The sequence below is a fragment of the Cherax quadricarinatus genome, chromosome 9 (genome assembly GCF_038502225.1).
Source record: "Cherax quadricarinatus isolate ZL_2023a chromosome 9, ASM3850222v1, whole genome shotgun sequence".
NCBI classification, from domain to species: domain Eukaryota; kingdom Metazoa; phylum Arthropoda; class Malacostraca; order Decapoda; family Parastacidae; genus Cherax; species Cherax quadricarinatus.
This window is the reverse complement of record NC_091300.1, coordinates 1,972,447-1,995,992: the sequence shown is the minus strand read 5'-3', so window position 1 is coordinate 1,995,992 and position 23,546 is coordinate 1,972,447. Positions and strand designations below refer to the sequence as shown.

The following is a 23,546-nucleotide window of genomic DNA, read 5'->3' as shown; positions in this document are numbered from 1 at the left end:
AGATAAGTGATTTCAAACTGAATAATTAATGAACAAAAAATATTAGTACATATATCTTAAACAAAAGCAAAGTACAGTAAATGCACAAATTCAAACTAACATTGCAAAGTTATGTTTACCTGTGGATTAGATTTGTGAGAGGTTCTATCAGCTTCTTGCCTAATCTGGGCTCTAGCGGAGTCAGAGCACCAAACTGCCAAAGAAGGGAAAGCCTGTTTATTACTAGTAAAGACACCTGCTTCAACTTTAGGAATGGTGAACTGCTAAGCACAAAAATAAAGGCTACAAGTACTCTAAAATAAAAACAAGTTTGATATTCACCCAGTGAGTAAGAAATCACCTCTGCATCTCGAAACATACAGTACTAATAATCAACACTTACATGTTTACCTGGAATACTCGTACCCAAGATATTAATATATAATTAAAGCTAACAGGTGAAATAAAATCAACAATGAGTCCACAACATGATGAAATAAATTACATTCAACATACTTGCTAAGTCTCTAAAAGCTTACTGCATTCTAAAAGAAATGAGCAATAACAGTACTGTTATATTCTGTATGAAACCTATAACAAAGTATGAGCCAATGACAAATAAAAAATTCAGCATTAATATATTCCCAAGAGGAACTCTTGAGAATGACTGCAAAAGAATTATGCATATATATGTACTTGCCTAGCTTCCTACTTTTCACTTATGCAACAAAAATGAAGTTCTTATTTGCATAACTATTTTTCCATTTAAGGATAATGGATGCCTTCCCATTGCTAACCACTTTCACCTTACCACAATAAAAATTTCCTTACACTCTTACTAATCATTATGCTCTATGAGAGACTAAATAACCCCCCATCATTTCTGCAACCCATTTCAGTTTTCTGTGCTATCCAACTTTTGCTCACAACTAACCCACAAATTGAAAACTGCTATTTGTTTGGATTCATTCTAGATCACCAAGTTGGGATAGAGAAAGAAAAGAGAAGAAAGCCAGGAGTCAAAGCAAGGCATCGGATGGTGAGGAGGTAACCAAGGTCCGTGTTTCTAAAACTTAGAGCATTTAATAATGTACTGGAAAAAGCAGGCACCTACACGCAAAGCCATGGATAATATTCATATCATTGATATGTGTAAGGGAAGATTAATCAAAATGGACTCTGTGAAGATTCAAAGAGAATTTGGAGAGAGGACCAGCTTATGGGATGACTATGGTCTCCAAAGTAAAAAAAAAAACACCTTTAACTAACACAGCCCAACAATAACTAAATATGACAAAAGTATATTTTCATGTTCTCACTGCCACAAGTATATGGAAAAAAATATATTTTTATTCTCATAATCTGTAATCAAGGCAACCATTAAATATATTGCATGTTCTCAAAAAATGTTACGTTAGAAATCTCATTACCTATAATCATAAGCCAAACTGTAATCCTCGAAACATTTAAACTCGATAATTTTTTTTTTTTTCTGACAAGTCGGTCGTCTCCCACCGAGGCAGGGTGACCCAAAAAGGAAGAAAATCCCCAAAAAGAAAATACTTTCATCATCATTCAACACTTTCACCTCACTCACACAATCACTGTTTTTGCAGAGGTGCTCAAAACACAGCCGTTTAGAAGCATATACGTATAAAGATGCACAACATATCCCTCCAAACTGCTAATATCCCGACCCCCTCCTTTAGAGTGCAGGCATTGTACTTCCCATTTCCAGGACTCAAGTCCGGCTATGTAAAAATAACTGGTTTCCCTGAATCCCCTGAATCTCGATAAAAGTATTCATTGTAATTCCTAAATCTAGTGCTAATATGCAAGAATCCTCATTACCTGTAATCATAAGCCAACCTGTAATCTTTAAAATAATTAAACTCAATAAAATTGTTGATTGTTAAAACCACTTGACACCATTTGAATCAACTAATTACCTTTTTAGTCTTAAGATTGGCTTAAGTTTTCCCAAAATGCTATGCTTTCTGCATGTACACCTAAATGTTACCCATCTCTATATAAACATTGTATCGTGCTGAAATAAAGAATCTAAACTTGAATTTGAAAGTGACAAAAAAGCATTGTAAAATGTCAGGAAATTAAACACTGGTGTTCCTAGTCTGTCTGAAAGGAAATGGCTAATTTCACCAATATAATGGAAAGAGCAAGATGAGCAGGATATAATCACCTGAATTATCAGTGAACCAAGTGGTATGAACCCATTTGCTTTGGTATGCATTAGTTTGACAAAATTTAAGATCATCATCTTGAGGGCAAAAGATTCTGCAAATTAGAAATATTGGGGAAGTAAAGTGTAGGTTTATTCATAAAAGTGGGATTAGAAGAAAAACTTTCCCATGCGAGAGCAGAAAATGAAGAGGATAACCAAGGTTTAAGAATGAACTGAAAACAAATAAGGAATCAAAGACACATGTTGAGGCCTCAAAGGTAAAAAAAAAACAACACTTAACAGTACACACTTAACAGACTGTGCATGGTAGGTAAAGTAATGAATGTACATGGCATGCCATTGTGCTGTAAATGCTTGCCTTTTGCAGTATAATGCCAAATACTATAATCACCAGAGCACACAACCTGACCCAACACCTGTGGTATGCTCACCTTCCAGAGGCTTTATCTTATTTTTACTTTCTCACTCGTATGATAATGGTCTAGGAGGGACTGACAATAAAGTTTTCAATTCCAGCTTCTGTGTTAAGTATGATCAATTCCAGACACATGGTTGCACAAAGTACAGTACTTACCTTCACATCAACAACTGCAGTTTTCCAGTTTTAAAATTACCCATAGGAGTCCATTTTTCATCTTTTTCTCTTGCCCTACTTTCTTCCATATTCCTCCAGACAATCTGCCATATTCACATAGTCCCAGATTTTAATCATGTTTTTAGTTCAATATCCCAGTAAACATTAAGGAAAATTTATGTGCCATTATTTTGAATAAAAAAGATCACCTGGTCAAATATTTTGGTATTCAACCTTGTCACTGAAAGGTCGAAGTACTACAGGCACAATTCCTAACAAATGGATAAGAGTAGAAGGAAGGTCTAGCAAAGTGCTTTAGAAAGCTTAGCCTTATTTTAATTAGTGTCCTTAATGAAATGGGCACAACATATCTATACATCATAGAAAATAAAACTAAACAAGATATAATAAACAAAATATAACATTCTTAATGCACCAGTCTTTTCTGCTAGCGGCTGACCTACCTGCAAGCTATGTACAGCTACTGAAATAAAAAGTATCAAATCAAATGAAGAACCCATGTTAACATTTAAAATTAAGATTTGCTTATTGATGAAAATGCATGTGTTTTCAGTTATAATTCCAGTAGGACTTAAAAGAGTAAGTAGAGTTTATGATAAATTAAATAGTAAACAAGTTTCACTAATTGCCATTTCTCAATTTCTACTCAGGTGTTGCACAATATCCTTCACACAAAATTAATAATATAACCAAGAATATTTATTCTTGTTATAACAATATCAATACATTAAAAAATTTTATAACAGTACCTTCAACCAAAGCACGTACTCTTTGGAAACTAATACAGGTATACAGAAAAGTGTAGTGGTTGGCAGACTTATCACAAACAATTTTCCAAGCTACCAAGTTTAAACTGCTAAACTACATTAATCCTCAGCTTCTATATACTGTAATACTCAGTGAATTTTATAATAATCTTCATATATCTAACAGGGACAGTTCTACAATGCTTAAAAAAATACTACCGAAGACAAACGGCAACGTCAATACAGTATGTCTACTAAATACCTGCTGATAATTTCAATGAGAGGCTCACTCAGTCTGCGTCCAAGTTTGGGCTCAATGCCCGTAAGCACCCCAAACTGAAATAACTATATTGTCAAACAGAGATATAAATATGAATAAAAATTAAGATGAAATATTAAAGAAATCAACTGTGAGCATTTCCTCTCCTTATATATGATAACGGAAATACAAACAAACCTTTAACTAACACCAGACTGACTCGAACTTGAGACAAAACTGGGGAACCCTTTATACTTTCCCTAAAAGGGCTGTCAAGTAAAATAAATGGTGCACTGGTCTTAATGGAAAAAAAAATTATTATTAGTCAAAAGAGGAAATTAAAGAATCCTGACAAACAGGTACTGTATACTGCCACGTCAGGAATTCACTACATAATGTAGTGTGAGGGTTACATTCCTGAAATCAATGCGCTTATGTAATTTCATGTTATGTAATGTGAAAAATGTATGGGAAACAAGGTTAGGTTTCAGTTATTTTTTTTTTTTCCAACAAGTCGGTCTTCTCCCACCGAGGCAGGGTGACCCAAAAAAAGAAAGAAAATCCCCCAAAAGAAAATACTTTAATCATCATTCAACACTTTCACCACACTCACACATCATCACTGCTTTTGCAGAGGTGCTCAGAATACAACAGCTTAGAAGCATATACGTATAAAGATACACAACATATCCCTCCAAACTGCCAATATCCCAAACCCTTCCTTTAAAGTGCAGGCATTGTACTTCCCATTTCCAGGACTCAAGTCCGACTATATGAAAATAACTGGTTTCCCTGAATCCCTTCACTAAATATTACCCTGCTCACACTCCAACAGATCGTCAGGTCCCAAGTATCATTCGTCTCCATTCACTCCTATCTAACACGCTCATGCACGCTTGCTGGAAGTCCAAGCCCCTCGTCCACAAAACCTCCTTTACCCCCTCTTTCCAACCCTTTCGAGGTTCTTAATCCCTTCAAAAGAAAAAAAAAAGAAAAAAAAAATTTTTGTTTTCAATTTCTAATTTAGTCAAAATTAATGGAGTTTTTGATATCTTACATTATAACTATTGCTGCTTGTTGACCTAGAAATGGATACTATGGACCAAAAAAAAAAAAAAAACAAAAAAAAAAAAACTTAAATAAGGCCTGGGGGAAGCTGCTGTCTAATACAGTATGCGGTCTATTCATCCTGAGAAAATGGCACAACTTTACTTCTAGAGAAAACATGCAGGGCTAATGTACCACCAGTGAAATCTAATACACATTGTGTAAAATATGCTAAAGAGCAGCAAGACAAGACTTTCACCCTACCATGAATTCTTTGTTCCTGTTGCTTGTTGATATAAAAGTGTTTGGAGATGGTAATGCAGCTCTTGTTTTATTAGATGATACCTTTCATTTATTTCACAATAGAATTTTCTCATTTCTCCAAGGGGAAACAGAACAGAATTCTTCCCCCCTAAACCATGCACGTTGTAAGAGGCGACTAAAATGGCGGGAGCAAGGTCCTAGTAACCCCTCCTCCTGTATATATTACTATCCACATCCCACCCTGCCTTGGTGGAATATGACTGGTTTGTTGTAAGACAAGAATTTTCTCATTTACAATAGTAACAAGGAAGAATTTTATCCTTCCTTAAATTCCTTTTCCATTTCCTTGGTGATACACAAGTGCTTGGAAATTGTTATGAGAGTACCGAGCAGTAGACGGCTGAGTTGTGTATTTACATTTTATCAGCTGACGGTTGAGGGTTGTCTGACATTTATAGGGCCACAACAGGAAACACCACGTTATTCCAGAGTCAGTAGTCAGTAGTCAAATTTCCCCAAGCCACAGAAATCTCTAAACAAATTTTACAGCACATATACTGTCAAACCTACATAAAAATATTTACTGAAAAGAAATGTGAATAGAATTCTATTAAAATGTTTTATCAAGGAAGTTAAAGGTAGTAGGTTGGTAGACAGCAACTGCCCAGGGAGGTACTACCGTCCTGCCAAGTGAGTGTAAAATGAAAGCCTGTAATTGTTTTACATGATGGTAGGATTGCTGGTGTCTTTTGTCTGTCTCATAAATATGCAAGATTACAGGCACGTCTTGCTACTTCTACTTACACTTAGGTCATACTACACATACGTGTACAAGCATATATATACACACGCCTCTGGGTTTTCTGCTATTTTCTTTCTAGTTCTTGTTATTGTTTATTTCCTCTTATCTCCATGGGGAAGTGGAACAAAATTCTTGCTCCGTAAGCCATGCGTGTTGTAAGAGGCGGCTAAAATGCCAGGAGCAAGGGACTAGTAACCCCTTCTCCTGCATATATTACTAAATGCAAAAGGAGAAACTTTCGTTTCTCCTTTTGGGCCACCCTGCCTCGGTGGGATACAGCCGGTGTGTTGAAAGAAGAGAAGATCAAGGAGGTTTTGTGGGTGAGGGGCTTGCACTTCCAGCAAGCGTGCGTGAGCATGTTAGATAGGAGTGAATGGAGACAAATGGTATTTGGGACCTGACGAGCTGTTGGCGTATGGGTGTTTGTGGGAAAACATCAGGCTGCAGTATTAGGGTTGAAAACAGCAGATATTACCAGGATACCCCAGGGATATGTTTAGAAGACAAGATTCATAATCAAGTTGCTAGTAAAGGCAAATCAATTGATCAACAGAGAGATAGTAGAGGACAACGAGTGACTAGCTCCCTTAAGGTTTAATATACAAATAGTAGGAGTCAAAGAAATAAGATAGATGAGCTAAGATTACTTGCAAGTGGCAGGTAATACAGATATTACTGGTATAACAGAGACCTGGTTCAATCTGGAAGATAGAGAAATGCCTTCTGAATGCAACATACAGGGTTATAAACTATTCCACACTGATAGGGTCAACAGGAAGGGTGGTGGAGTGGTGATGTATGTCAGAGTTAATTTAAATTGTTGTCTTAGACATGATATAAAATTATAAAAATCAGACACAGAATCTGTTTGGCTACAGTTTCTCAAGAGTCATGACAAATTAATTTTGGGTGTGATTTATAGGCCCCCCAAACTTTAATAGGGAGTGCAATAAGCTATAATGGGACAAAATTCATAAGACATCTAGATATGAAAATGTTGTGTCAATGGGAGATTTTAACTTTAGACAAATTGATTGGAACAATACGACAGGAAATCTTGAGTCTAGTGACTTTCTTGATATGGTTCAGGATTGGTTTTTAGAACAGGTTGTGACAGAATCAACTAGAGGAAACAATCTGCTTGACTTGGTTCTTGCCAACAAAGAATCACTAATTAATTATCTTGAGGTTAATGATTAGCTTAGGGAAAGTGATCACAAATCACTTAGTTTCAATATATCATGGAATTACCCAGATAACTGCAATCAAATCTCTGTCCCAGACTTTCGCTTGGCCGATTTCATGGGACTGAGAAATTACCTGGGTGGGCTAAATTGGGATTACCTGACTATGGGTCAGGGAGGTGATCTTGGTTGCCAATATAACATTTTTCAAAGCATAGCTCTAGCTGTCCAGACAGCTTTTGTTCTGAGAAGGGAAATTAGATCTAACAAAAATGAACCCAAATGGATGAACAATAGATTAAAACATCTCACTGGTCAAAAGAGAGGCATATATAGGTGTATCAAAAAAGGGGATGGGCAGTTAAGGTATCAATATATTCAATTAGAGAGAGAAATAAAAAAAAAGGAATAAGAAAAGCAAAAAGGGATTATGAGGCTAAGGTCACAAGGGATTTGAGGGCTAACCCAAAAGGGTTCTTTCAGGTATACAGAAGTAAGATTAGGGACAAGATAGGCCCACTTAAGAGTAACTCACACATATCCTTATCACTGACAGTGATAAGGATATGTGTGAAATTTTCAATACTTACTTCCTCTCAGTTTTTAAACAGGAAAATACTAGCAAAATTCCTGAAATAATAGATTATGTAGAACAGGATGATGATAAACTATGCACGATTGCAGTAACTAGTGACATGGTCCTCAGACAGAGAAATTAAAACCTAACAAATCCCCAGGCCCTGATGAACTGTTTGCAAGGGTGTTAAAAGGAATGTAAAGAGGAACTTAGCATACCTTTGGCTAATCTTTTCAACATATCACTACAAACTGGCATAGTGCCTGATAAGTGGATAATGGCAAATGTAGTACCTGTTTACAAGGCAGGTGACAGGTCCTTAGCTTCGAACTATAGACCAATAAGCCTTACTTCCATAGTGTGAAAATTTATGGAATCAATAATTGCCGAAGCAATTCGTAGCCATCTTGATAGGCATAAATTATTTAATGAATCTCAACACGGTTTTACACAGGGGTGTTAATGTCTTACGAATTTACTAATTTTTTTCATTAAGGTGTTTGAGGAGATAGATCATGGTAATGAATATGAAGTACAGTCCCTGCATTCTGAAGGAGGGGTGTTAATGTTGCAGTTTAAAAACTGTAGTGTAAAGCACCCTTCTGGCAAGACAGTGATGGAGTAAATGATGGTGAAAGTTTTTCTTTTTCGGGCCACCCTGCCTTGGTGGGAATCGGCCAGTGTGATGATAATAATAATAATAATAATAATAATAATAACAGAATATGATATTGTGTATATGGACTTCAGTAAGGCTTTCAATAGAGTTCCACATCAGAGGCTATTGAGGAAACTTAAAGCACACAGAATAGGAGAAATTTTTTTCTGAGTAGAGGCATGGCTGACAAATAGACAACAGAAAGTTTGCATAAATGGGGAGAAATCAGAATGAGGGCACATCACAAGCAGTGTTCCGCAGGGGTCAGTGTTGGGCCCGTTGTTGTTCACAATTTACATAAACAACATAGATGAGGGAATAAATAGCGACAGAAGCAAATTTGCTAATGACACCAAAATAGGCCAGCCAATTCATTCTAATGAGGATACTAGAGCACTCCAGGATGATTTGAATAGACTGATGCAATGGTCGGAGAAGTGGAAGATGCAGTTTAATATAGACAAATGCAAAGTTCTAAATGTCGGGCAGGAAAATAACCATGCCACATATTAACTAAATAATGTAGATCTTAATATTACTGATTGCAAAAAGGATTTAGGGGTTCTGGTTAGCAGTAATCTAAAACCAAGACAACAGTGCATTAGTGTTTGCAATAAAGCTGACAAAATCCTTAGCTCCATATCTAGAAGTATAAATAATAGAAGTCCTCAAGTTGTTCAACTCTATATATCCTTGGTTAGGCCTCATTTAGATTATGCTGCACAGTTCTGGTCACCGTATTACAGAATGGATATAAATGCACTGGACAACGTACAGAAGAGGATGACGAAGTTGATCCCATGTATCAGAAATCTTCCCTATGAGGATAGACTGAGGGCCCTGAATCTGCACTCTCTCGAAAGGCGTAGAATTAGGGGGGATATGATTGAGGTGTATAAATGGAAAACAGAAATAAATAAAGGGGATGTAAATAGTGTTCTGAAAATTTCCAGCCATGGCAAGACTTGCAACAATGGTTTCAAGTTGGAAAAATTCAGATTCAGAAAGGATATAGGAAAGCACTGGTTTGGTAATAGAGTTGTGGATGAGTGGAACAAACTCCTGAGTACAGTTATAGAGGCTAAAACATTGTGTAGTTTTAAAAATAGGTTAGATAAATACATGAATGGGTGTGGGTGGGTGTGAGTTGGACCTGACTAGCTTGTGCTACTAGGTCTGGTGCCATGCTCCTACCTTAAGTGGAAGTGACCTGACTAGGTAGGTCACTGGGCTAATCTGGGGATGGGGGGGGACATAGACCCACTTTGTTTGGGTCAGTAGGCCTGCTACAGTGTTCCTTCTTTCTTATGTTCTTATTGCATATATGGAACAACAGGTAGAAAGAGAACATGGCATAAAGCAAACCCATTACAACTGTATAAGGCTACCTGCAACTGACTAGTATACTACTCATTTTTGTTTATATAAGAAACTGGCATTAGCATGCCCCTTAACAACTACCAGACAAGAACAGCTATGGGGATGCAGTAATATTTGCAAAATGACATGTACAGAAACAAGACAAAGTTTCTTCCGAGTCCATTAGTATTGAATGTTAGAAGGCAATCAGAGGAAGCATTCACAGGTTATTACACGAAAACCATTAGGGTATCCTAATGTCTTCAATCAAATTGGTCCTTACACAGTCCAAAATCAATCCAAAAAATTTCTCCAAGGCACACAGCATCATCCTCTCCATTCAGATGAAGTAAACTAAATCACTTTCGGAAAAATATCATACAATTTTAAAAATAAAATTGGCTAATTAGCACCTATACACTCCAATAACAATTAACTTTTTTTCTAAGATTGATACACCAGTGCTGAAAGCCTATCAGAAGAGACCTTCTTAAGTTATTGGATGAAAGGAAAATTAAGAATGGCACCCTTAAATTAACGAAGGGTGCCTGCCCTTCCCAGTAGCTGCTTGACCACTCCCCTAGTTATAATTAACCAGCTTGAAAATTTTATGCATACCAGACCAGGTATTCTGAAGTTATAAACAGAAACTCTGGGAATAAGCCAAAAAAAAAAAAAGCAACCACTATAAATTTTTCCTGTATGATATTACGTACCTATTATTTTTCTCTCTCTCCTATAAATGGCTATTGAAATTAAAAACAAATAATTTACATACCAATTTAATGATCTTAATAAGCATCCAGTTGTTTGTAGATGATGTCATCAACTTAAAAAATACAGGCGCAAGACTGAGATAGTTCTTAGGATTCTTACGAGCCAGTTCACAGATTACATTTACGGCTGCTGACTGAACACCAGGATCAGGATCTTCAAGCTTTTCTTTCAGTCTTGGAAAAGCTGGTCTTAGCGCCTCAGGAAATTTAAGGAACACCTTGTAGAGAAGCAGAACTGCCTTTTTCCTTAAGTAGGGCTTTGTTGACGTAAGCTGTAGGGTATAAAAACGAAAAATATGAAACATTTCTATAATAAAATTATAACATTATAAGATTTTTAATAAACTTCATGCAAATAAAAATATAAAAAATATAAAAAATTAAAGTAAATAAATTAGTAAATACAGTGGACTCCCGAGTTTCGTGATTAATCCATTCCCGAGAGTCTGCCAAAATTCGGAATTCACAAATGTCAAAACCATTTTCCCCATAAGAAACTATGTAAATCCAATTAATCCATTCCAGACACCCAAAACTATTAACAAAAATTATTTTTCTATGGATTAAATATAGATTTACATACAGAAAAGAATGAGAAATCAAGTATAAAACAATAGTATCACACTTACCTTTATTGAAGACTCGAGTGAATATCAAAATGGTATACAATACCGACAGGATGGTAGTTAAGACACATAGGCAACATTTAAGCAACTTTATTCCGAAACGTTTCGCCTACACAGTAGGCTTCTTCAGTCGAGTACAGAAAGTAGGCAGGAGCAGTAGAGATGTGAAGACGATGTAATCAGTCCATCACCCTTAAAGTCGTTGATTTGAGGTTGTCAGTCCCTCAGCCTGGAGAAGTTCTATTCCAAAGTCTGGAACTAACTGAAGATCAAGCGACAGTGTTGAGACTTAAATACTAAGTCTCAACACTGTCGCTTGATCTTCAGTTAGTTCCAGACTTTGGAACAGAACTTCTCCAGGCTGAGGGACTGACAACCTCAAATCTATGACTTTAAGGGTGATGGACTGATTACATCGTCTTCACATCTCTACTGCTCCTGCCTACTTTCTGTACTTGACTGAAGAAGCCTACTGTGTAGGCGAAACGTTTCGGAATAAAGTTGCTTAAATGTTGCCTGTGTCTTAACTACCATCCTGTCGGTATTGTATACCAGCTCTACCCTCTACCACAATCACTACCACCCTCTACCACCATCACAACCACTACCACCCTCTACCACCATCACAACCACCCTCTACCATTACAACAACTACCACCCTCTACCACCATCACAACTGCAACCACCCACTACCACCATCACAACTGCTACCATCCTCTACCACCATCACAATCACTACTACCTTCTACCACCATCACAATCACTACCACCCTCTACCACCATCACAACCACTACCACCCTCTACCACCATCACTACCACCCATTACCACCATCACTACCATCCTCTACCACCATCACAACCACCTTCTAGCACCATCACAACCACTACCACCATCACTACCACCTTCAACCACCACAACCACCATCACTACCACCATCACTACCACCACCACTTTCTTATTTTTCTACAAACTTTTTTCTTTAAATCTATTGCGTTTCTTGCCTTCTTTACCAAAGGGCTGGCACTAGAAGCTTTCTTTGGGCTCATATTGGCTTATTTAGCAATTTCAAGCACAAAAAACAATGGATTATTACGAAATGTATCTTATAAACACGTAGGGTGATGGTCACTCGCCCAGAAACGATGCCACACTGACTCTCTGAATGGTGGTGTGTGCGAGCCTTTGTGTACACCTGGCCACTGGGAGGCCACTCAGACGAACTGTGAGGCAAATCACAAAACGCGAGGCTATATTATCACAAAAAAAGTTGCCAAAAGTCAAAATTCACAAAGCGCGAGCCTCACGAAATTGTGACTCATCTAAGTCTTTAACTTCCAATTGTGGTGCCTTGTCGGTGTGTGCCATCTCTGGAACATCCTGTCTCTGTCCACCTTGTCAATTCCTCTCAGTATTTTAGGTATTTTTTTTTTATTTTTATTAACACATCGGCCATTTCCCACCAAGGTAGGGTGGCTCGAGAAAGAAAAACTTTTACCATCATTCACTCCATCACTGCCTTGCCAGAGATGCACTTACACTACAATTGTAAAACTGCAACATTAACACCCCTCCTTCAGAGTGTATTTCATATATCATATCCCCCCCCCCTATCTCGTCTGTCCTCCAGTGTCATCAGGTTGATTTTGCTTAACCTCTCCTTGTAGGACATACCCCTTACCTCTGGGACTAGTTTTGTTGCAAACCTTTGCACTTTCTCTAATTTCTTGACATGCCTGACCAGGTATGGGTTCCATACTGGTGCTGCATACTCCAATATGGGCCTGACGTACACAGTGTACAGTCTTGAGTGATTCCTTACTCAAGTGTTGAAATGCTATTCTTAGGTTTGCCAAGTGCCCATATGCTGCAGCAGTTATTTAGTTGATGAGCCCCTCAGGAGATGCGCTCGGTATTATACTTACCCCAAGATCCTTTTCCTTCAGTGACATTTGCAGTCTCTGGCCTCCTAGCCTGTACTCTGTCTATGATCTTTGACCTTCCTCAATCTTCATGACTTTGCATTTGGTGGGATTAAACTCCAGGAGCCAGTTACTCCTGAAGCAAGTGTTTTTGTGTGCACGTGCGTGTTCGTATGTGTACATGCACACACACACACACACACACACACACACACACACACACACACACACACACACACACACACACACACACACTCACACTCTCTCCCTCCCCTATTTGTGGTTGCAGGGATCAAGTTATACCTCCTGGCAATGTTCCCCCTCTCGTATATATATACTATTGGCCTTGTCCCTTCATGCTTCCATGTTACTCATTAATGGTCCAAGTAGGCCCTAAACATCCTAAGTTTTATTCTCCTAAGTCCAGGCTATTTGTTTATTGTTCCAGTCATGGTATTGTGTCTTTTTATTCATAATGTTTACATTGTTTATTTTGGACTACAGTGGACCCCCGCATAACGATGGCATCACATAGCGATTATTTCGCATACCGCTTACTTTAATTGCAAAAATTTTGCCTCGCATACCGCTTAAAAACCCGCTTACCGATTTTCGTCCGAGACGCTTCCAATGTGCGGCCTGAGCCACGCTCACATGTTCCGCCGGTGGCATTGTTTACCAGCCAGCCTCCGCAATAACATCCAAGCATACAATCGGAATATTTCGTATTATTACAGTGTTTTCGGTGCTGTTTCTGGAAAATAAGTGACCATGGGCCCCAAGAAAGCTTCTAGTGCCAACCCTGTGGTAAAAAGGGTGAGAATTAGTATGGAAATTAAGAAAGATTTTGAAGGGTTTGGGGCTAACCCTGAGAAGCCTATGCCAGTTGTGGAATCCATTGTGCCTACTTCAAAAATTAAGGAAATGTGTGCACAGTGGGTTGAACTGCAAACCTTTATGGATGAAAATCACCCTGACACAGCTGTTGCAAGCCGTGCTGGTGACTATTTCAATGACAATGTTGTGGCCCATTTTAGACAAATCGTAAAGGAACGGGAGGTACAGAGCTCTATGGACAGATTTGTTGTGCGACAGAGGTCCAGTGACTCTCAAGCTGGTCCTAGTGGCATTAAAAGAAGAAGGGAAGTAACCCCGGAAAAGGACTTGCTACCTCAAGTCCTAATGGAAGGGGATTCCCCTTCTAAACAGTAAGAAGATAATGCTCTCCCCTCCTCCCATCCCATCAATCATCACCAGATCTTCAATAAAAGTAAGTGTCATGTAAGTGTGCATGCCTTTTTCAGTTTGTGTGTATTAAAATTAACATTTCATGTGGTAAAAAAATTTTTTTTTCATACTTTTGGGTGTCTTGCACGGATTAATTTTATTTCCATTATTTCTTATGGGGAAAATTCATTCACATAACGATTATTTCGCATAACGATTACCCCTCTTGCACGGATTAAAATCGTTAACCGGGGGTCCACTGTATTTGCAAATGGAATGTTTTTAATTTTGCGTAAAATTAGCCATCACATCATCACATACACTTTATTGGGCAGGTCTAGTACAGGCAAGCCCTGCTTATACAGATTAGGTTCTGGGCTACCACTGTGGAGCACAAATTGCTGTAAAGTGAATCAGCATTTTTTTTTTACTTTCAAATTTATATAAAAGCCTGATAACATGTTTACACTTTCATATTATATAGCTAGGCCTAAAAATAAATACACAGTACACACATTATTTACCTTAACCCTTTCAGGGTTTCAGCCGTACTAGTACAGCTTACGCACCAGGGTTTTTGACGTACAAGTACACTTAAATTCTAGCGCCCTCAAATCTAGTGAGAGAAACCTGGTAGGCCTACATATGAAAGAGTGGGTCTATGTGGTCAGTGTGCGCAGTATAGAAAAAATCCTGCAGCACACAGTGCGTAATGAGAAAAAAAAAACTTTGACCGTGTTTTTGGATTAAAACACTGACTTTTCACTGCATTTTCGTATGGTATTTATGGTTGTATTCTAGTTTTCCTGGTCTCATTTTATAGAATGGAAGACATATTACAGAAATTGAGATGATTTTGACTGGTTTTACAATGAAAAGTGCCTTGAAATTGAGCTCAAAGTAGCAGAAATGTTCGATTTTTACCAAAGTTCAAAAGTAAACAAACCATGCCAAGCGTCCAATACACGTCAACTGGCGAGTCTAATATTCTTTCACAAGTGCGATGATATTATTTATACTATTTCTACACTAATGCAGTAGTCTGCATAACAGTAAATCTTCTATTTTTTGTAAGAATAAAAATTCAAAGTGGAAAGCCAAAGAAATATAGGAGGGGCCTGGGGATGTGACTAACAAACAGAGAACTTGTTATTTTAGTGCCAGGAATGTCTTTCTTGCTTATTCTGGACCCTATTCGGAAAGTGGCATCTTTTGAAGTTTGTGTGAAATTGACAAAATTGCTAAATTCTGACCACTTTATTGGATAGTTGAAATCAGCAAATGAGTGGTTTCTTGTACTCATTCGATAGAAAAAATGGAGTTCTAGCGGAATAGTTATGATTTTTGTCAACTAGTACACTAGAATTGGCCGAAAATAGGGCTCAAAGTGGGCAAAATCGCCGATGCATAAACATCGTCAAGACCGCTACCTTCGTGAGAGCATAATTTCGTAAGTTTTCCATCAAATTTCGTACTTTTGGTGTCATTATGATCGGGAAAAGATTCTCTATCTTTTCATAAGAAAAAAATTTTTTTTTTTTTAACCCTTTCAGGGTCCAAGGCCCAAATCTGGAGTCACGCACCAGTGTCCAAGAATTTTCAAAAAAAAAAAATTGTTATTTTTTCTTATGAAATCGTAGAGAATCTTTTTGTGAAGGTAATAAAACAAATAGTACGAAATTTGGTGGAAAATTGACGAAATTATGCTCTCGCGAATTTTGATGTGTCAGCGATATTTACGAATCGGCGATTTTGCCGACTTTCACTCCCATTTTAGGCCAATTACATTATTCCAATCAACCAAATTCTTAGCTATTTCACTAGTATTACCTCTATTCTATCGATTGAGCACAAGAAATCGCCAAGTCAACTGTTTCAACTACAAAATAAAGTGATCGGAAATTGTTAATTTGGCCAATTTAACACAAAGTTCAAAATATTCCAATTTCAAAATAGGCTCCAGAATAAACAATGTAGGTATTCCTGGAACTAAACTAACATTTCCTCTGTTCATTAGTTACCTTTTGAGGCTTTACAAATAAATTCCATTTTGATTTTTTATTCACATAATGAATTTTTATTCACACCAAAAAATAGAAGATTTACTGTTATGCAATATTGTAATAATTGTATAAATATCATCACCATATTTGTGAATGTATATTAGACCCACCAGCTGACGTGTATTAGATGTGTGAGGTTGTTTGTTTACTCTTGAATATCGGCAAAAATTTAACATTTCCGCTACTTTGAGCTCAGTTTCAAGCCATTTCCAGTGCTAAAACCAATCAAAATCATCTCTATTTCTGTAATATGTCTTCCATTCTATCAAATGAGACCAAGAAATCGCAAATACAACTATAAAAAACATACGAAAAAGCACTGCAAAGTGCATGATTTCAGTTTTTTTCTCCCATTATACACAGTGTGCTGCAGGATCTGTTTTATGTGGTGCACACATACCACATAGATGTATTCTCTCATATCTAGGCCCAAATGTACCACTCACAGTTTATCAGAGCGAGCTGAGCTCATGGCGTAGATCTACGGTTTGGACACTCACCGTAAAGCCGTAGATCTACGGGACGGACCCTGAAAGGGTTAAATTTGGGCAACCCTGAGAACAAGTCTCAGAGAGAGCCTGGTGACCCTGAAAGGGTTAAAATATTTTCATCTATAGCTTATAGTGAGTGGTGAATATATTTATTGAATAAATGAAGAATGGATATAACTGAAAAGCATTGCATTAGCAAAACTGTAAAGTGGGGCCTGCCTGCAGTTGAATGGGCAGTTTCTTGTGCTCATTTGATAGAACAGAAGGTAAACTAGCAAAAGAATTAAGAATTTGGTTGAATGGATTACTGGAATTAGCTTAAAATAGGACTCAAAATGGACAAAATTTTTGATGTGTAAATTGCTCCTAGACCGTAAACTCTACAATTGCGTAATTCTCTAAATTTTCTATCAAATTTAGTATGTACTTTTGTCATTATTACCTCAAGAAAAAGATTCTCTACCATTTCAGAAGAATTTTTTTTTTTAAATGTGAACAGTGAGAGAAATGTTAATTCTGGGGGTCTGGACAATGTGAGTTAATGCTACTACATATTTTTTCCTTTCTTCAAAACTTGCTCAACATGACTACACTACCTCAGAAGCTTACCTTCAGCTTTTTGTTATGCCACATTACCTGTTTATCAATTCTAGCAACAAACTTACCAGTGTCATAACATCATTAGCCAAGTCTCTTGCTAGATCCCCACTGATAAAACATGCCAGACCAGTGAGTGCTGTACCAGAGTCATACATGTTATGACTATTCAGATCTTTTCGAATCATATTTGTTGTCAGCATAAGGACCTGGGGAAAGAGAAAGTGATATTAATTTGGCAATTTATCTGTAGTCAATAAATAATAAGCAACATGCATAACGATGCAGAACTAGCACTGTCCGATCAAAACGAAGCAGATCACAGCAAAGAGACTAAACAGCCTGTGGCTAACTAATAGTATCCTCAAATCCATTGATAAAAAGCACCCGCATGAAAAACTGTTCACATTAGGCCTGATAACTAAAGAACTGACTAAATGATACTCATCAACACTCACAAATCTAATACGGGAATCAAATCAAATGAATTATGAAAATGGATTTATTGAAATAAAAGGTGATATGAAAAGCAACTTTTGGCAGAAAGATGGTCTAGTGCAAGAATGGGTAGTGGGGAGGTTGAAGGGGATGGGATAGTTTAAAAAATGCAGTATTAGAATGTGGGATAGAAGTTTGTGGCTATAAGAAGGTGGGTACAAGAAGGAAGAGAAGTGATTGGTGAAATGATGAGGTAAAGGGTGCGATAAAAGAGAAAAAGGTGGCTTAAGAGAGGATTTTACAAAGCAGAAATAATATAAGAGAGGCAGACTATTTTTTTTTTTTTAACAAGTCGGCCGTCTCCCACCGAGAAAGAAAATCCCCAAAAAGAAAATACTTTCATCATCATTCAACACTTTCACCTCACTCACACATAATCACTGTTTTTGCAGAGGTACTCAGAACACAACAGCTTAGAAGCATATACAGTGGACCCCCGGTTAACGATATTTTTTCACTCCAGAAGTATGTTCAGGTGCCAGTACTGACTGAATTTGTTCCCATAAGGAATATTGTGAAGTAGATTAGTCCATTTCAGACCCCCAAACATACACGTACAAATGCACTTACATAATTGGTCGCATTCGGAGGTGATCGTTATGCGGGGGTCCACTGTACCAATAAAGATACACAACATATCCTTCCAAACTGCCAATATCCCGAACCCTTCCTTTAGAGTGCAGGCATTGTACTTCCCATTTCCAGGACTCAAGTCCGGCTATATAAAAATAACCGGTTTCCCTGAATCCCTTCACTAAATATTACCCTGCTCACACTCCAACAGATCGTCAGGTCCCAAATACCATTCGTCTCCATTCACTCCTATCTAACACGCTCACGCACGCTTGCTGGAAGTCCAGGCCCCTCGCCCACAAAACCTCATTTACCCCCTCCCTCCAACCTTTTCGAGGACGACCCCTACCCCGCCTTCCTTCCCCTACAGATTTGTACGCTCTCCATGTCATTCTACTTTGATCCATTCTCCCTAAATGACCAAACCACCTCAACAACCCCTCTTCAGCCCTCTGACTAATACTTTTATTAACTCCACACCTTCTCCTAATTTCCACACTCCGAATTTTCTGCATAATATTTACACCACACATTGCCCTAAGACAGGACATATCCACTGCCTCCAACTGCCTCCTCGCTGCTGCATTCACAACCCAAGCTTCACACCCATATAAGAGCGTTGGTACTATTGTACTTTCATACATTCCCTTCTTTGCCTCCATAGATAATGTTTTTTGTCTCCAAATATACCTCAATGCACCACTCACCTTTTTTCCCTCATCAATTCAATGATTAACCTTATCTTTCATAAATCCATCTGCCGACACATCAACTCCCAAGTATCTGAAAACATTCACTTCTTCCATACTACTCCTCCCCAATTTGATATCCAATTTTTCTATATCTAAATCATTTGATACCCTCATCACCTTACTCTTTTCTATGTTCACTTTCAACTTTCTACCTTTACACACACTCCCAAACTCATCAACTAACCTTCGCAATTTTTCTTTAGAATCTCCCATGAGCACAGTATCATCAGCAAAAAACAACTGTGTCAATTCCCATTTTGCATTTGATTTCCCATAATTTAATCCCACCCTTCTCCCGAACACCCTGGCATTTACTTCTTTTACAACCCCATCTATAAATACAGTGAACTCGACCAATTATGTAAGTGTATTTTTGTAAGTGCTTATGTACGTGTATTTATGGGGGTCTGAAACGTACTAATCTAATTCACAATATTCCTTATGGGAACAAATTTGGTCTATAACGGCACCCAAACAGAAGCTCTGGAATGAAATAATATCGTAAGGCGGGGGTCCACTGTACATTAAACAACCATGGTGATATTACACATCCCTGTCTAAGACCTACTTTTACTGGGAAGTAGTCTCCCTCTCTTCTACACACCCTAATCTGAGCCTCACTATCCTCATAAAAACTCTTTACAGCATTTAGTAACTTACCACCTATTCCATATACTTGCAACATCTGCCACATTGCTCCCCAATCCACTCTATCATATGCCTTTTCTAAATCCATAAATGCAATAAAAACTTCCCTACCTTTATCTAAATACTGTTCACATATATGCCTCAATGTAAGCACTTGATCTACACATCCCCTACCCACTCTAAAACCTTCTTGCTCATCCGCAATCCTACGTTCTGTCTTACCTCTAATTCTTTCAATTATAACGCTACCGTACACTTTTCCTGGTATACTCAGTAAACTTATTCCTCTATAATTTTTACAATCTCTTTTGTCCCCCTTTCCTTTATATAAAGGGACTATACATGCTCTCTGTCAATCCCTAGGTACCTTCCCCTCTTTCATACATTTATTAAACAAAAGTACCAACCACTCCAACACTATATCATCCCCCTGCTTTTAACATTTCTGTCATGATCCCATCAGTTCCAGCTGCTTTACCCCCTTTCATTCTACGTAATGCCTCACGCACCTCCCCCCCACTCACATCCTGCTCTTCTTCACTCCTAAAAGATGGAATACCTCCCTGGCCAGTGCATGAAATAACCGCTTCCCTTTCTTCGTCGACATTTAAAAGTTCCTCAAAATATTCTCGCCATCTACCCAAAACCTCCATCTCCCCATCTACTAACTCCCCTACTCTGTTTTTAACTGACAAATGCATTCGTTCTCTAGGCTTTCTTAACTTGTTTAACTCATTCCAAAAATTTTTCTTATTTTCATTAAAATTTCTTGACAGTGCCTCTCCCACTCTATCATCTGCTCTCCTTTTGCACTCTCTCACCACTCTCTTCACCTTTCTTTTACTCTCCATATACTCTACTCTTCTTATAACACTTCTGCTTTGTAAAAACCTCTCATAAGCTAACTTTTTCTCTTTTATCACACCCTTTACTTCATCATTCCACCAATCACTCCTCATTCCTCCTGCACCCACTCTCCTATAACCACAAACTTCTGCCCCACATTCTAATTACAGTGGACCCTCGACATTCGATACTAATCCGTTCCTGAGAGCTATCGAATGTCGAAAATATTGAAAGTCGAATTAATTTTCCCCATGAGAAATAATGGAAATCAAATTAATCCGTGCAAGACACCCAAAAGTATGAAAAAAAAAAATTTACCACATGAAATATTAAGTTTAATGTAATAGAATAATTGCAATAACAATAGAATAATAACAATAGAATAATTGACACTTACCTTTAATGAAGATCTGGTGATGATTGATGGGATGGGAGGAGGGGAGAGTGTCGAAGTTGTTACTGTTTAGAAGGGGAATCCCCTTCCATTAGGACTTGAGGTAGCAAGTCCTTTTCTGGGGTTACTTCCGTTCTTCTTTTAGTGCCACTAGGACCAGCTTGAGAGTCACTGGACCTCTGTCGCCGTTCCTTTACGATTTGTCTAAAATGGGCCATAACATTGTCATTGTATTAGTCACCAGCACGGCTTGCAATAGCTGTGTTAGGGTGATTTTCATCCATAAAGGTTTGCAGTTCAACCCACCTTGCACACATTTCCTTAATTTTTGAAGTAGGCACAATGGAGTCCACAACTGGCATAGGATTCTCAGGGTTAGCCCCATACCCTTCAAAATCTTTCTTAATTTCCATACTAATTCTCACCCTTTTTACCACCGGACTGGCACTAGAAGCTTTCTTGGGGTCCATGGTGACTTATTTTGCAGAAACAAGCACCAAAAACAGTGATAATATGGATAATATGTAATGTACCGAATGTATCCTTAGATGCACGCACACTGGCTGGCTTGTAAACACTGGCGCACACGGGGCAGTTCAGGCCACACCTGGACACGTCTCGTACAAATCGTATCAAATGTCGGGTTTTCCATTGAATGTCGAGGCGAAATTTTTGCGTTAAAATGCATCGAATGTCGGATTTATCAAATGTCGATGCCATCGAATGTCGGGGGTCCACTGTACTGCATTTATAAAACTATTCCAACCCTCTTCAACCCCACCCCCCCACTACTCATACTTGCACCAGTTCACCTTTCTGCCAATAGTTACTTATATCTCACCCGACTTTCCTCCTCCCTTAGTTTATACACTTTCGCCTCCCTCTTGCTTGTTGTCATTTTCCTTTTTTCCCATCTACCTCTTACTCTAACTGTAGCTACAACTAAATAATGATCCGATATATCAGTTACCCCTCTATAAACGTGTACATCGTGGAGCCTACCCATCAACGCTTTATCCACCAATACATAATCTAACAAACTACTTTCATTATGTGCTATATCATACCTTGTATATTTATCCTCTTCTTCATAAAATATGTATTACTTATTACCAAACCTCTTTCTACACATAGCTCAATTAAAGGCTCCCCATTTTCATTTACCCCTGGCACCCCAAATTTACCTACTACTCCCTCTACAACATTTTTGCCCACTTCAGCAATGAAATCCCCAACCACCATTACTCTCACACTTGGTATCAAAATCCCCACGCATTCACTCAACATTTCCCAAAATCTCTCTCTCTCCTCTACACTTTTCTCTTCTCCAGGTGCATATATGCTTACTATAACCCACTTTTCACATCCAACCTTTACTTTACTCCACATAATCCTTGAATTAATACATTTATAGTCCCTCTTTTCCTGCCATAACTTATCCTTCAACATTATTGCTACTCCTTCTTTAGCTCTAACTCTGGTAGGTAAGACACATGGGCAACAGTTTATTACAGGAAAAGGGGTTACTAGCCCATTGTTCCCGGCATTTTAGCTGACTTTTACAACATGCATGGCTTACGGAGGAAAGATTCTTATTCCACTTCCCCATGGATATAAAAGGAAAAGTAATAAGACCAAGAGCTATTAAGAATAAAATCAAAGGAAACTCAGATGAGTGTGTATAAATAAACATGTACATGTATGTGTAGTGTGACCTAAGTGTAAGTAGAAGTAGTAAGACGTACCTGTAATTTTGCATATTTATGAGACAGACAAAAGACACCAGCAATCCTACCATCATGTAAAACAATTACAGGCTTTCGTTTCACACTCAATTAGCAGGACGGTAGTACCCCCCTGGGTGGTTGCTGTCTACCAACCTACTACCTAAGGCAGAGTATATGGAGAGTAAAAAAAAGGTGAAAAGAGTGGCGAGAGAGTGCAAAAAGAGCAAACGACAGAATGGGAGAGGCACTGCCAAGAAATTTTGCTAAGAATAAGAAAAATTTTTTAAAGTGAGATAAACAAGTTAAGAAAGCCTGGGGAGCAAATGGATTTGTCAGCAAAACAGAGTAGGGGAGTTAGTAGATGGGGAATGGGAGGTATTGGGTAAATGGAAGGAATATTTTGAGGAACTTTTAAATGTCGAAGAAGAAAGGGCAGCAGTAATTTCATGCACTGGCCAGAAGGTATAACATCTTTTAGGAGTGAAGAAAAGCAGGATGGGAGTGTGGGGGAGGTGCATGAGCCATTAGGTAGAATGAAAGAGGATAAAGCAGCTGTAACTGATGGGATCATGATAGAAATGTTAAAAGCAGGGGTGGATAGTGTTGGAGTGGTTGGTATTTTTGTTTAATAAGTGTATGAAAGAGGGGAAGGTACCTAGGGAATGGCAGAAAGCGTGCATAGTTCCTTTATATAAAGGGAAGGGGGACAAAAATTGTAAAAATTATAGGGGAAT

At 38.1% G+C, this 23,546-nt stretch overlaps 2 protein-coding genes across 4 annotated transcripts in view; one reads left to right on the top strand and one right to left on the bottom strand.

The window, feature by feature from the left end:
• Positions 1–23,546, top strand: part of LOC128686169 (nuclear RNA export factor 1) — a 292,531-nt gene that overhangs the window by 232,063 nt on the left and 36,922 nt on the right. The gene's annotated exons all lie outside the window — the stretch shown is intronic.
• g (adaptor-related protein complex 3, delta 1 subunit-like garnet) overlaps positions 1–23,546 on the bottom strand; it is a 248,858-nt gene that overhangs the window by 212,912 nt on the left and 12,400 nt on the right. For all 3 annotated transcript variants that reach the window (XM_070083159.1, XM_070083157.1, XM_070083158.1), the window contains exons 4-6: positions 17,443–17,583; positions 10,452–10,721; positions 120–193 (exon numbers count right to left, since the gene is read on the bottom strand). In XM_070083159.1, coding sequence (XP_069939260.1) covers positions 120–193; positions 10,452–10,721; positions 17,443–17,583 — 485 coding nt within the window. The remainder of the gene's footprint in view (positions 1–119; positions 194–10,451; positions 10,722–17,442; positions 17,584–23,546) is intronic.